Source organism: Schistocerca serialis, chromosome 2 (assembly GCF_023864345.2).
Source record: "Schistocerca serialis cubense isolate TAMUIC-IGC-003099 chromosome 2, iqSchSeri2.2, whole genome shotgun sequence".
NCBI lineage: Eukaryota > Metazoa > Arthropoda > Insecta > Orthoptera > Acrididae > Schistocerca > Schistocerca serialis.
In genome coordinates this window covers 479,482,384-479,498,744 of record NC_064639.1, presented here as the reverse complement: position 1 = coordinate 479,498,744, position 16,361 = coordinate 479,482,384, and the positions used below count along the sequence as shown (strand labels likewise).

Sequence of the window (16,361 nt, the reverse complement as noted above, 5' to 3'; positions counted from 1 at the left end):
GTTCACATGACAGTCTCTTCCAACCAATATGCCAATTACATGCAACAATCATGTCCTAGCACATCTTTCTCTTCAACATTCATTTCACTATGGACAACTCGTCCCTTACGAAGTGTATGCTATGTCGCAACTATTGTGAAGTTTTTCATATTGACATCATGAACACGTTCACCACTATTCATCGGCTGGTCCTTATTGCATTTTTAACTTGTTGGTAAAATGAAGATTTTTTTTCTCAACGAGTATTTTAATTTTATTACCTGGTGTTAGCCACAGCATCCCATGAGCATTTTTACAATAATGGAAACTCCAAGACGCAATAACATACAAAAAATGTGAACAGGCATCTGCTGATGACTCCCATTGATGATGTGGGTGTTTGAGTGTGTATGCACAACCATTAATCATCAACACACAATACAATAGTATCTTTAAAATAATGCTTCCATATGTTAGACCATCGTCCATTTCACCCCCCTCCCCCTCCTCTTTACTCAAAATTCTAAAAGATCTATGACGTCCTGCTTTGCGCAGGAATTAAAAATGATGACCTAACATAAATTAAAATCACACAAGTTTTATAATAATTATCCAGGTAGCCTTCCTTCAGGTGATTTTTAATGATGGCAATATTTTAATTCCTATCTCACATTTATTTCTGCCCACCACCATCACCACCACCACCACCACCTGGTTTGAAATCGTGCCTATTGCTTGTCTAATTCGATCCCACCCAGTCTTGTGCCCCCCAAGACCTATGTGAAAGTTCGTTGCTTTTTAGAGAGGGATTTTTGCTTTCTCTGGTTGTATTTTCTTTTAGTAGCGACTCACAATAATATCCTGTACATTTTTCCAGCTTTCTCCATGTACTAAAATTTAGTCAACAAGATCTACAGTGTTTTCATTCCTAACAAAATATAATACTAAGACAATTTCATTTTTTATATAATTAACTGCCATTTGGTTCATCAATTAATTTTAGTTCACAGCATTTAAAGCAACAAAGTAAGTGACTTGTTCAGTTAATAAAGATGCTTCATCAGTTTTATAGAACACAACAGAAAAACTCACCTTCCCCCACATCTTCATCTGCAGCGGCAGCTCCTTGAGCAGTTGGTGCAGGACTGGATGGCGTTTCTGGACCAGATGACTTTTCCTTCTGGGAAGGTTCCACTGGCAGCTCGTCCCCTGTAGGGCAGGTGGGAGCCTTGGTATTGTTTGATGCCGACACCCTAAATGTCTTGCCTGGCTGACCTACAGTTGCTTTGGCCTTCTGTGAAGGAGTTTTTGCATCATTTGTAGGCACAGCTGCAACTGCTGGCAAGTCCTCTTCCATTGGTTCTGGTTCTTCAGCATCCTGCTTCTCTCCAGGATGAGGTGATTCACTCAAAGCATCACTTAATGCCATAAGTCCCTGTGTAAAATACAAAATTATTCCAAATGCACTTGAAAACTATGAAAAATGACCTTAGCAAGGCATTTCACTACACATAAGAAGCTATTACAACTGTTGATAAAAAACTAATGCAATGCCAAGATAAAGTTTAGAGCAAAATATTTTTTCATAGCATATGATATTTTTGTAAGAGTACACACTTTTCAGATAATAATTTAATTCAGAATGTCTATCATCATTAAAAAACTGCTACTAGTTTCCAATAGAACATCACATTTTATTTAGCTACAGTACCGCATCAAAACAATGCTGCTTGTCTGTTATATTGAGCTTTCATGTTCACCTTTCACTGACTTTCTAGATGACACGTGACTGGTCATTTACACATATTTCAGTCTTCCATATTTAAACACTGAAGAGATCTTAACAATCCACATTATTACTTAACAAATACAGAAAATGAACAACAAAGGGATAATTATTCACTTTCAAATTAATGTCCCATTAAAAGACACAAAATATAGGATGCTAACCAATTCCCTATAATTTTAATTATCTCCTGCAAAAATGTGTGTTGCAGTGCAAGCACAGATGTGTTCACAAACAGCAGTGATTGATTGTCAGTTTGGTGGCTAAAAGGCCATTTAAAGCATTGTGCTACAGTATGGTTACAGTACAAGTAGGACTACAGTTAAGCTATTATATACTATTCTGTGGCTGACTGCACTACTGAGCATATATGTTATGAAACAGCTGGTTGGTGTAAGTGATTTGATATTACTAATTTGCCCACTGTTCAAGTTTCTTTCATCCGTTAAGAAACGTCTGAACTTCAGTTGGCTGTAATTTAGTAAGGTATGCTTACTTAAAGAACTATTATGTGCTGCTGCTGCTGTTTTACTGTACTTTATAGATATTTTGTGCTTTTAAGGAAGATCATTTTACTCAATCATTACGTAAAGATTTAATTGGTTAGATGATGACTGAATTTTTTATAATTCAACTACGATTAAGTGAGGTGACCCTGTTGCTTCTCGTAAACCGAGGAGGTGTTTATGAACTACCTGTTGAATTACTAAGTGCAGGTAGAATACAAGAAACTGGCTTAAACTGTTTGCACTGCTGTGTATCCATAATTGTTTCATAAAGTCAAGTGCTCTTGTTTGCAATGGTCAAATAGTTACTTCTTACCTGAAGTGTCTGAAAGCCATTCAATTACGAGTTGCAATTATTTGTTTTATGGAGAAAAGTTCATACTTTAAAATCTTGGAATTCTTTGTACATATTGTTTACTGTCAATATTATTGATTGGTGGGTTGTTTAAAGTTTTCTGGTCTGACCATCTGTGTTCAAGCATATAAAATTTTGAAGAGACTAACAATAAATCTGCTTTTAAGGTATGTTTATAAAGTGCTTGACACCCTACCAGTCCCCTCCCACACCTATCATTTCAATAGGTTAACGATTTGTTTTGACTTTCGTACATAACTAACCATTTGAGGTTTTAATCATTGATTCTCCTGAAGAAGAAATTTTTAAAGATGCTGAAACCTAAGTCAAGGGGATTTCAAGAAACCTTGTACTACTGCAACTGATTTGGATGGTAATATGGTGGGTAATCCTACCAAGGTATGCACAATTTGATATCTTTGTTTATATGAGATCTGCTGCCAATTTCTGTAACTGTTTAGCTTTTCCAGGTCTTCCTACAGTGCACTACAATTTTCTGGCATTGCATGATTTGTGAATAATCTAAAAGAGCTCCTAATGTTATTCACCAGATCATTTGTGTACAGCGTTTCCCACGTTCAATGCAAGCACTGTTTCTAACATTGTGCAGGAGTGTGATCACCACTTGATGCTCAGGCTCACTGATTGTACTATGGCAGGAGGTATGTTGGTTTCAGCTAAGAACCAACTAGATGAGACAGGAGGGCATGGGAAAGAAGTGTGAGAAAATAACTGTGCCATTTAGCTCTTCAGACTGATGTGTCAGTAGTACTTGCTCACAAATTCAAACTGGAATAGATTAAATTATGGAAGCCGACATATTAGTCATATTGTTAGCATATTACTGTTCATGACTGTTTTGGCTTCGCAGCCACTATCAAATACATTGAGTACAGCATCAAACATGCACATAGTCAACTGAGTATGTGCCAACATGTAATTGCTGTACTTGTTTGATATGACAATGGCTGCAAAGCTGAAACTGGTCATGAATTTTAGTTAACTAATATGTGGCCAATTCACTAAAATTTTACAGAGCAAGGTGTGTGGGATTATCGTACTTGTATTTATATCGCTCCTAATACCAATAATATTATTTTTTCCCCTTTTCTGGTCTTTTTTTCAATAGTAGTGCATATATGTTAGTTACATGAAGTACCTAATTTTTTTCTGCAGCAACCTTTATTAAATTTCATTATTCACTGTATAATTTACTGATTACTGATGACAACAGTACATTTAGTTCTTATAGAAGCATATTGATTAACAAAATATTTATGATTCACTATAGCTGCAAAACGCACTATCTTTAAAATTCATTTACGCTAACAATTGAATATTTCTACATCAAAATAGTCCTCATTCTCCTCTTTCAAGCAAAGATCTTACTTTTCCTGTAAATTTAATCCAAGAAAAATTATTCACATTTAAAATCTGTGTGTTCTAGAGTGTTTCAATATCAAAATGTCATTCGTTCAAAATCCAGTGCCATAGTTTTGTAGCTCTAAAATATATACTTTTACTTAAATAATTTGTTAATTATTTAATTATTCAAATTAAAAGAGTTCACGTACTTGAAAATTCTTAACATACATTTGCAATCCCCATGCACATTAAACAGTACAGACTGTTTTGTCATTTGGTAGTTATATAGCTCTTAGTTAAACAAACTATCGTATCTATGTTCATTTTCATTTCCTTTTCTTTTATGGTAACATCTGAAACAGAACAGCTTAGTATTCTGCCAATTTATAATTTTTTTAATACGTGCATCTTCATGTATAAAGTCACAGTCTGTAGCTGCTATTCACTCAGTACTGTCACTGTGTCATTCAGCCATTAATCAGTAGTTAAAATGGTTAGTTATTACATGTTAGACCAAAATGCAGACATGCCAGAGCTGGTGGTCACGTGTGCATTAGATGTGCTTACTTGTGTCAATGAATGTGTATGGTGTTCCCTTTTTTGACAAAGGCTGTAGCTGAAAGCTAATGGGTAAGTGCCTTTTAGTTGTGCCTGTCTGCAACTTAACGTGACATCTTTTCGGTAAGTAGCAATCTATCTTTCCCTTACATTGTTAATTTTATCTACAAATCTTTTTGTGAGTTATAGGAGGAAGCTGCAAACTAGTGGTTGATTCTTCTAGCAACATATGCTCTTGGAACTTTAACAGCGGATTTCTCTGAGGTGATCAGGGTTGATTTAAGGCCCAACCAACGTTCAGGTGCCAAGCAAACGTGCAGGATTTGCGTACAGTATGTATCACAATTAATAGTGAAATCTGACTCTCGTGAAAGTGTACAAGGGTGGGAGGAGGGTAGGGGCATTAAGAAGTCACTTGTGTGGAAAAATGTTCTCGAACCGGTCCTGGATGCAAATATGTACACTATGAATGTATCAAGAGACAGAAGGGAGGCACCCACATGCCTTCACCAAAAGTGGAAAAAGAACAGAGCTGTCAATTTTGCCTTTTATGTTTCAAACAGACACACTCCAACAGCTCCAGATCTGCCATCTGATGGGTATGCCTGATATTTAGTTCAACAATGTAGAGAATTAAGATTTTATTTACCTGCCAAAGAGAAGGACAAACAATTGAAATTCATGACAGATTATGAAATCTAACTGTAGTTCTCCACTTAATGTAACCTGTAACTCTACTATTAAATTCATAAAAGCAGAAGTAAGGAAATGAAATCTATTTCTGTCAACAATGGGATGCAGTTAATTTAAGACACTGAAAACAGTTTTTACATGAACTTTTCTCATTACTGAAAGAAAAATGGCAAAATAAACAAGAAGAAACAGTCGAGGAAGTCACTATTACCTACCTGATTACCACCAAACCTCCGTGTAACTTCAGCATGGGCTTGTACAAGCTGGGCCTTGATAAGTGCACACAACTTGACACAAACATGTGAATTTGCAACAGTAGGCTGCTGCTGATTCTGCTGCTGTGCCTGGGAGCTATACCTCGCAGCTCTGCCTTCAGAAGCTTGTTGCTGTTGTCCACTGCCTGGTACACCTTCAGATTTACTCAAGTTAGTTGCAGCAGATGGTTTCTCCTGCACACAATAAAACCACAGACTAAAATAAGGGAATAAGCCTCAATGAAACCTAACACACTGCATCACAAGTCGACTAAACTACCAAGTTGTCTCAATTGTAGCCATTACCTGAGAGAAGCCATTTCTTATTCAATAATCTCTGATTGTACAATAATCTATATACATATAAACTAGCTTAATGCCCATTGTTCACTTATGTTGACTGTATGCTCTTCAGAGGTTTTTTTTTTCCTGTTTTTATTTACTGTGATTTTCATGCTAATTAAGGCTGGTAGCTGGAATCTAAAGTTTTTGTTAACAATGCCTTTTGCGTTCTTACAGAGATATTTCTATAGCAACTTTCATCCCCTAATAAATATTTCTTTATATCTAACCAAGATGTGAAATACCAATTTTCATAAATTTAATTTAATTTTTTTTTAATGTAACAAAACATTTTCTTAAAAATTTTCATCCCCAATGGGGTTGAATTTCCAGAAACACTAAAACACATAATTTTTAATTTCTAATCAAGAAGACAAATACCCATTGTCATACATGTAGCCTTAAAAAACCTTTAGTAGTTCTTTATTTTCAAAATAACTTTCACCCGCTATTTTACCGCCTTAGCAGTTCAATTTCCAAGAATCCTGAAACACATATTTTTTTCTGATTGATAAACCAAATACCAGTTTTCGTAGTTCTAGCTTCAAAATCCCCTTAATAGCAATATACTTCCAAAAAGCCTTTCATCCCCTATTTTGTCCGCAGCTCGTGGTCTCGTGGCTAGAGGGATTTTATCTGCAGAGGGACTGTGTGTTTGCATTGTCCTCATCATTCCATCACCACCACCACTACTCGTGATAGTGGCTAGACTGGACTGCGTAAAAAATTGGAGTATGAAAAAATTGGGACTTTGTATGGGCGCTGATGAGCACACAGTTAAGCGTCCCAAAAACCAAAATAATAATAATAATAATAATAATAATAATAATAATAATAATCATCATCATCATCATCATCATCCCCCCCCCCCCCCCCCCCTTAGGAGTGGAATTTTGGACAATGCCTACACTATAAGGTCCACATCCTCCTCATACTTCAAGTTTCTATCCTTAGCAGTTTGGGATGGGCGATGATGTGACAGTGAATCAGTCGACTCATTGCACCCCCTTAAGGGTTGAATTTCCAAAAAGAGTGACGTGTATGTTTTACTACTAACAGAGAAGCCAAATACAAGTTTTCATAGATTTAGCTTCAAAAATGCTTGCACAATGAAATATTTCCATAAAAACTTTCATCCCTACAGAGGTTGAATCTCCAAAAATGCTAAAACAGTTATTTCTTTATTTCTGACAAAATTGCCTTAATAGTGACATTTTTCAAAAATATCCTTCATCCCCTATTTCACCCCTTTATGGTTCAAATTTTGAAAAATCTCTTCTTAAATAATGCCTACAATATACGATCCACGCCTTATCAAAATTTCTGGTTTCTATCCTTAGCTGTTTAGGCTGGGCGATGATAAGTGAGTGAGTGAGTGAGTCAGTCAGTCAGTCAGTCAGTCAGTCAGTCAGGACAATGTGTTGATCTGTATCTTTTACTATTCTTTATCTTATCTGAGTAACTAATAATGAGGTATTGAATCAAATCTAGAAGAAGGAGAGTTACTATATGGCTTTACTAAAAGAGGAGATAGGCCAATCCCTTGAGGCATCAAGGGATAGTTAATTTTACACTGGAGGGAAGTGTGGGTGTTAAAAATTGTAAAGGGCAACCAATACTTGACAACAGCAAGCAGATTCAAGCAGACGTAGTGTGCAGTAGTTATGCAAATATGAGGAGACTAGTGTATAGAGTGCCTGGTGACCACTGACTACAACAAATACTAATTTTAAGTTTTTCATCTGATTCTTTGATCCTCATACAGTCACAGTTTATTAACATAACCAAGTGTACTGACAGTTTTTCCCATAATCACAAGTTTTTGATAAGTTCCAATTAATAACGATCATAGTCTTGATATAGTGTGAGGTAACTGATAGTGTTTGATATACAAACACAATCCTACATTTCAATTTGTATTGGTGGAGTGATTAGGGGATAAGCTTAACTTGCCGATTTCCGGATTATCTGAATTCTCGTCACCCCCTCTTTCTTTCATATTCATAATGATAGTGTAATTTTAGAGAAAGAAAGGGACATGGAATGTATAGGAACTTTTCTTTTGTGTGTGTGTGTGTGTGGGGGGGGGGGGCACACGCACGCATGGAGGGGGGGGGGGGTTTACACAGGCAAGCGTGTGATTTTAAGTATGGATAATGAGGGCCTTCGTTAGTTTTTTTTAGGTCGCAGTTAAAAAGGACTATAGGTCCAATCGACGGAAGGAAAGACAGCTAAAAACAGGGACCTGGAGAAAGTTCCATAAAATATGCCATAGATACAAAGTATGACCTGGATCTTAAAGATTAAATGTCGTTCCAATATTGCTACGACAGATCAAAAGTAAAACGTAGTACACAGCCTGTGCATCATTAGGTAAAATGGCCCATAACTCAGACGGCAAACATAAATGAGAACATAGTGGTTCAAAAAGGGCATTCCGCTAGGAAGTGATGAACTGTCAAAGATTGAGGGGGATCATCACTTAACAATTGACGATGGCTACAAAGACAGTGCCCAATAGACAACCTAGCTACAATAATCTTCTCAGGTTGAAAGGGCTGAAAGCAGGTCGTCCAAGTTGCTGGGAGAGGTTTAATTCCCCGGAGCTTGTTCTCATGAAGGGAAGACCAGTGTTGACGCCGAAGTGACGCCACTTGCTGACACATGGCAACAGAGAGATCATTGGAGGGAATGGAAGAACTAACGGGTCGAAGTATGAGGACTGCAGCCTCGACAGCAGTGTCAGCGGCCTCATTTCCCATCAGACCGATGTGGCCAGGGGCCCACACAAACATCGCAGTGTCTTCATCAAGAGTGAACAAGTGAAAGCTTTCCTGGACCAGTTGCACTAAGGGATGGACAGTGCACAATACACACAGCCTCTGAAGGGCACTAAGAAATTCAGAGTAGAAGTCACAACTGAAAGGCCTGTGTCGCCGGATGTACTGCATGGCCTGATACAGGGCAAAGAGCTCCACTGTAAATATTGAGCAGTGTTCTGGAAGCCAATATAGAAAAATGTCGGCGCCAATGATGAAAGCACACCCGACACAACAGTCAGTCCGAGAGCTATCAGTGTACACAGAGGTATTATTGCGAAGTTCTGTGCTGAGGTCGAGAAACTCTACAGTGCTAGAGCAAGGCTGGAGTAGAGTTCTTAGGAAGTGAATGATGTCCAAGGTGAACACGGGCCACTGCACAAAGCCAAGGTGGTGAAAGGTTCACATCCATTGGGAAAGTGGCAGGTAGCGTGAAGTTAAGCTGCCAGAGCAATAGCCAAAAGTGAACTCCAGGAGGTAACAGACAAGAAGGGATGGGCCCAATACTGGTGATCAAAGGAGCCATCGAAGGAGGAGGCATAGGATGGGTGACCAGGAATGGCAGACAAGTGGCATACGTCTACTGAATAAAAAAATCACACCTGTATGACTGCGATAGTTCGGTAGCTTCTGCTTACAGACTCTCAACAAGGATCGTGTAAAAGGTGCCAGTGGCCAAACAGATGCCATGATGTTGGACTGTATGAAGACAGTATAGGAATGGCAAACATGCAGATGCATAAACACAACACCCATAGTCTGGTTTCGACCAGACAAGGGACTAGTACAAATGGAGGAGGGCGGTCCAATCTGCTACCCAGTAAGTACCTCTGAGGACACATAGGACACTGAAGGATCGCATACAGTGGGCAGCCAGGTAAGACACATGGGAGGACCAAGAAAGTTTCATATCGAGCATGAGCCCCAGGAATTTCGTAGTTTCAATGAATGGAGGAGCAACAGGCCCATGGTGTAAAGATGGTGGAGGAAACCAATTGCACTGCCAGAAAGTTATACAAAAGGTTTTGTCAGTGGAAAAGTGAAAGCTGTTGTCGATTCTCCATGAGGAAAGACGATTGAGATAACACTGAAAATGCCGCTCAAGGAGACAAGTCCATGGAGAACTACAACAGACGGCAAAATTGTCAATGAAAAGGAGCCAGAGATGCCTGCCAGGAGACAGGCCTTAATAGGGTTAATGGCAACAGCAAAGAGGATGATACTCAGAACGGAACCCTGAGGCATGATGTTTTCCTGAATAGAGGGGCCCGACACAGGAGAACCAGTAAGTACCGTGAAAACTCAGTGTTTTAAAATTCCTGAAAGAAATGGGGCACGCAGCCTCGAAAGCCCCATGTGTAGAGTGTACAGAGGATACCAGTCCACCAGCCAGTGCCATAGGCTTTCTCCAAATCAAAAAATACAGCCATAATCTGATATTTCCACAGAAAACCATTCATGACATGGGTTGACAAGGTGACAAGATGGTCAACTGCAGAACACTGTGCTCGAAATCCACAATGTGCAGTGGATAGTATATTACGAGACTCAAGCCACCATACCAGTCGGACATGAATCATATGTTCCATCACCTTGCAAACACAGCTCGTAAGAGAAATGGGGCAATAGCTAGAAAGAAGGTGTTTGTCCTTACCTTGTTTAGGTATGGGTATGACTGGCTTTACGCCAGCATCTGAGTGATGTGCCCTCTGCCCACCAGAAGAGAGAGGTTCTGCAACATCTGAATGCCAACATCGTCTAGCCCTTGGGAGGAGGACTGGGATGAAGTGGCAGCATGATCTAGCTTCCTCATACTAAAAGTAACATTGTTGCACTCACGATCCTGAGAAAAGAAGGATTTTGCTCGAGCCTCTCCCTGTTTCCGATGGACTAAGGCAGGGTGATAGTGGGTGGAGCTCAAAATATCTGCAAAATAGAGGCCCAAGGTGTTGGAGATAGCAATAGGGTCCGCTAGGGCATCATCTACTACGGTCAGGCAGGAAACTGGGGAATGGACCTTGGTTCCAGAGAGCCGTTGGAGGTTGGCCCGCATGATGGAAGAGGGAGTGGAACTGTTAAAAAGAATTAGTAAATAAATCCAGCTAGCTTTTTTGCTATCTTGAAGAACACGACGGCCCTGTGCATGCAACTGTTTGCAAAGAAAGCAGTTTGTCATCATATGATGACAGTTAAATATGCGGAGAGCATGTCTATGCACATGTATTGCGTCGCAGCATGCCTCAGTCCATCAAGGGCCCGGGACACAGCATGGCAAAGAGGAAGTGTCAGGAATGGAAATTTCTGCGGTGGTAAGGATAACGTGTGAAAGATGCTCTACTTTGTGATCACCACTGGGGAAATGTTCTTTTTTGAAAGGTCACCAGGGAGGAGTAAAGCCTCCAGTCAGCCTTAGAAAGCTGCCATTTGGGTGTAGACATATATGGGGTAGGAGTCAGCAAATGGATAGCACACGGGAAACAGCCACTTGAGTAAGTGGAACAGAGAACGTACCACTCAAGATGACAGGCAAGCTGGGCAGTGCAGAAGGGGGGGGGGGGGGGGGTCCAAAAGGGAATAGGTGTGTGTGGAGTCTGAAAGGAATGTGGGTGCTCCTGTGTTAAGACAAATGAGGTTAACGTGATTGAGAAGGTCACAGCAGTGATAATGTGTCATAAGTTGAGCTAGAAGTATGCAGATGGTCTATGTAGGTACAGAGGAGATTATAGGGTCACAAGAACAACATGAAATAGAACTATATAAATATTTTGTGCAACTAACACAGCTGTAGAATGATGTGAAATGAAATGGTGCGAAGATAAGTTGATTTAAGATATAAATTGAATCAGGTACTGAAAAAAGCATGGTATAACGATGTGGATGTAACAGGTATGTATAATAATCTGTGACTGCAATAATTTCAAAGGAAGTTTGCAAAACAAAACCACCCAGAGATCTATATATGTTAATAATTCAGTGACTTATATTAATAAAACTGGATGCAGAACCAAAAATTCATACAATAGTCAAAATGGTGATGATAGTGTCATGGGAAGATTAAAAAATAGAGATTAACTGGAAACCAAATTTTATCTAATACTTTCAATACATTAACGTATGGAAATTTCACAGTGGAGGAGGGGGGGAGGGCGAGGTGTGCAAAGAAGTCCAGATCAAAATTCACCATGTGGTGTGCAATAGGTAAAGTTTTCATTTATGTGTGATGGCTTGCTACTTTCTGAAGCTGCTGATTGTACGGTCGTGATATGGTTTAATACAACAACAGAAAATACTGTATTTTTCTTTCACAGTTGTACCATACAGCAACAAGACTTCTACTGAGAGGAGCATCATAGATTTAACCACATAATTCTTGAGCCAGTGGGTAGTGACACCCGCTGAAGGTGACATGAAGATGTTAATTGGGAGGGGGCAACAGGATGGAGGAAGATGAAACTGTTGCATGGAGGGTGCAGGGATAGTGGTTTACTGGATGATGAGCCCAGGACAATTACAGGACTCAAGGACATGTTTTAAGGATAACTCCCATCTGCATAGTTCAGAAAAGCTGATGTGGAGGAAAGAATCACAATAGCTGGGGTTGGGAAGGAGTCATTGAAACTGAACATATTGTGCTCAGTTGCATGTTGTGTCACTGATTGGTCAACTTTGTTCTTGCAATGCCAGTGGCCATTCATCCTAATTGACAGATTGTTGATAGTCATACAGACATAAAAATCTGTGCAATATTAGCAGAAGAACAGGTATGTGACATGACTACTTTCACAGGTGGCCTGACTTCCAGTAAGGGTAGTAACCTTATGACAGGACTGGAGTAGGAAGTGCTAAGTGGGTGGATCATGCAGGTCTTGCACCTTGATCTACCACAGGAATATGATCCCTGTGGCAAGGGGTTGGGAATTGGAGTGGCATAGCGACGGAATAGCGTGTTGTGTGGATTGGGTGTGAAACAGAACACCACTTTAGGATGGGTGGATAGGACCTTGTGAAGGATGTCCCTCATTTCAGTGCAAGATGAGAGATAATCAAAGCCATGATGATGGATTCAGTACAGCTGTTCCAGTCCACGGTGATATTAGGTGACCGGTGGCAGGGGGGAGGTGGAAGGGAGTAGGGGGAGGGGCGGGCAGGCACTCATTCGTAACTGATTCTTTGGTGTGGTGGAAGGATTGGGAATGTGTCAGAATATGGTACATGAAATTGTTTGCGGACTAGGTCTGGGGGTAGTGTCTCTCTGTGAAGGCCTCGTGAGACCTTCAGCATACAGGGCAACGGAGTTCTTGTCACTGCAGATATATTGTCTATGGGTTGCTAAGCTGTATGGGAGGGACTTCTTGGTATGGAAAGGATGGCAGATGTTGAAATGCTGGTACTGTCGGTGGTTAGTGGGTTTAATGTGGATCAGAGAGTCAGAGAGGTGGCGGTCAATACCCATGAAGGTGGCACATTGGATAGAGAAGGGTCAGGTGAAGAGGACTGGAGAGAAGTGCTGAGGTTGTGTAGGAATTTGGACAGGATGTCTTGGCCCTGAGTCCAGATCATAAAGGTATCAATGACCCTGAACCAGAGGTTGGGAGGTTTGGGAGGTTACAAAGGTTTCCTCTAGATGACCTGTTAACAGTTTAGCATAGGAGAGTGCCATGCAAATGTCCATGGCTGTGCCATGGACTTGTTCACATATCTTCCCCTCAAAGGAAAAATCATTGCGAGTGATTATGTAGTTGGTAAGGTGTATAAGGAATGAGGAGGTGGGTTTGGAGTCTGAAAGATGGTGGGAGAGGTAGTGTCTGACAGTGGTAAGACCAAGAGCGTATGGAATGTGGTGTCAACAGGTATGAGTAGGGATCCAGGAGATGAAGTGGTGGGCATGATGTGGAGTCGGTGAAGAAAGTGGTTAGTATCTTAGATGGGGGATGCTAGGTTTCAGGTAATGGGCTCTGGGTGTTGCTCAACAAGAGCGGTGATTCTTTCAGTGGAGCACAACAGCCAGTTACAATGGGGTGTCCAGGATTTTGAATTTTGGGGAGTAAGTAGAAGGTGGGTGTGCGCCGGCAAACAGACTTTAGCTCAATAAAGGATTACTCCAAAATCTAGCTAGTTTCCCTCTTTTTGTGTGTGGCTACCGATGACTCAACACTTCTGCTTATGGTACTTGTAGGTCTTATAATCAAATATACTGAGTTGCCTATTAGAAAATTCTGTGATACTTGAAAACACTGCTAAATTACCTACAAAAAAATTAAAACATTGTGGTAGACTGTTGTATGCATATGCAAGTTTGTGTTTAAGTCTTTGCTTCAATAATACTAATCACGTTGAATATTTCTTAAAATTATTATTAGTTACATTGAAGGCCATTAATGAGTATATTTATTGTGAAATAGATGTACAAATAACAAGTTTATTGAAGAGGTCTCCACTAAAAGTTTTAGGACTAGCAAAAAACAAACAAACAACGCCCGAAAAGGCCTTGAAGGCCCAAAGGTACCGACCAGTCGCCACATCATTTGCAGTCCTTAGGCATCATGTGATGGGTGGATACAGAGCGGGCATGTGGTCAGCACACTGCTCTCCTGGACATTTTTCGTGACTGGTGCCACTACTTTTCAATCAAGTAGCTCCTGAACTGGCCTCACAAGAACTGAGTACATGCCACTTGCCAACAGCACTCAGAAGACTTGAACAGTGACCCATCCAAGTGCTAGCCATGCCCAACAGCACTTTACCTCAGTGATCTGATGGGAACCGGTGTTACCACTGTGGCAAGGCCACTGGCTTTAGGGCTAGCACCAGATACAATTATTGTCACATGCTTCTGTACCCCAAAAATGCTATCTAAGTAAGTCAAGTTTTGTCCGAAAATGTTTTTTCACCTCATTATCAATTCAAATTTACAGAATAAAGTAACTTCTTCATTTACTAGCCAACTGTAGCTGTCACCATGCATGCTGTAAAAATACAGATGAAATAAGATGTTTCATTAATTACACATTAATAAGATTATAGTTCATAAAACTGAAAACTATCTACTTCTAAAAATAATATTTCACTCTACAGTGAAGTATGCAAACTGATTATTAAACTCCTTGACAGATTAACACCGTGAGCCAGACACCATCTCTGAACTGATCATTATTGTCGTTGCCACAAAAGGCACATGTTCAGACTCAAATCCAGCCGTGTTGGAAATTATTATTTGAACTCAAGTTTCACTATCTATTCCTTTATTTCACTGTCTGAAGATATGGCAATAGTTTCGACAGGAGGAAGAATTATATGTTGTTATATGAATGCTTGGTGTCCGTTCTTTTGGACAACGATCATTTATACCTGCCTGCATTCATACAGCACACATTCATGTAACTGTTTCACCTCAATGGACAATGAATCCACAACCTTCAGTGCGGAAGCATATTTATGTTTGACCTCCAACAGGAATCTAAAATTAGCGAGTATGGAGGACATGGACAGGGACTGCAGATAGGTGGTGCTAGGTGGGAATGCAGGTCAGCTGGGAAGTGTGCCAAGAAAGTCCACACATTTGTGATAAACACTATATCCGGGTGGTGCACTGCTTAAGTAACTGCCTAGGAAGCAGGAGATCCTGGTTTTGAGTATCATTTCAGCCCATTTTCTCTAAATACCACTGATTCCACATAAAGTCCTGATGTAGCTGATATTAGTTCCTCCCCCCCCCGCCCCCCTCTTCAATTTACATAACTAGAATTATATGTACTGAGCCACATCAAAGCTTTTTAACAGTCACACTGTTATTCTGTCCTAGTTCTCATCTTAATCTTATTAAGCCTGACTTGCAATTATTAGTTACTTGTTTCATCTATCACGTTATTTGTTTCTTAGGGACTGATGACCTCAGCAGTTTGGTCCCATAAGACCTAACCACATTTTTTTTTGGTGCCTTATGAGTCTTGATTTGGAGCAGTTTTTCCTGTCCAACACTTTTACTTTTTTGAAAGTAGTAGCATCAACTGTGTTCTTAAATTTAGTAGAGAGAGAGAGAGAGAGAGAGAGAGAGAAGAGAGACCGTGTGTGTGTTTTGCATTTAATATTGCATTCTTTACCTGCAATGAAGACCCCAAAGCAAACTAGTTCCTTAGTTTCCCAAATTTTCAAATATTGAAAATCCAGGATGGAATAATGACAGTATTATGAAAAGGATACCCCACTATACAGAAGAGATGTTGCATCATAGACAGGTACCACTGAGCAGTACGCACATAAGCTGTCAGCCAGAAAGCCTTCTTCTGAATTGGACAACATACATGCACACACATATGGGCAGTTGTGCACAGTTGGTTGAATGTGTGTGTGTGTGTGTGTGTGTGTGTGTGTGTGTGTGTGTGTGTGTGTGTGTGTGTGTGTGTTGTCTAATTCAGAAGGCCTTCTGGCTAAAAGCTTAGGTGCGTGGAAGTCTCTCTGTTGTGCTTGACTCCGACTCATTATTTCTGCTGTATGGTGAGTAGCAATCTTTTCATAATACTGTCAAAAATTCAAGAAAAAAAAGAAAACAATAATCATGAGCTAAAAAAGCCTATTCCCTTGAATGATGTAAGAAATATCATTTTCACTCACAAAAAGATCAACTGCTGGCATGTTGAAACTGCAAAAATTAGTAAAACACAACATTAGAAAAGAACTGAAGTGTACAGGTTGACAAAACTTAGG

At 39.9% G+C, this 16,361-nt stretch overlaps 1 protein-coding gene across 4 annotated transcripts in view; it reads right to left on the bottom strand.

Moving 5' to 3' along the window:
* The window catches only part of LOC126457404 ((E3-independent) E2 ubiquitin-conjugating enzyme UBE2O), a 221,671-nt gene that overhangs the window by 31,685 nt on the left and 173,625 nt on the right, over positions 1 to 16,361 (bottom strand). For all 4 annotated transcript variants that reach the window (XM_050093669.1, XM_050093670.1, XM_050093671.1 and 1 more), the window contains 2 exons: positions 5,458 to 5,691; positions 1,072 to 1,414 (listed from right to left, as the gene is read on the bottom strand). In XM_050093669.1, the coding sequence (XP_049949626.1) occupies positions 1,072 to 1,414; positions 5,458 to 5,691 (577 nt within the window). The remainder of the gene's footprint in view (positions 1 to 1,071; positions 1,415 to 5,457; positions 5,692 to 16,361) is intronic.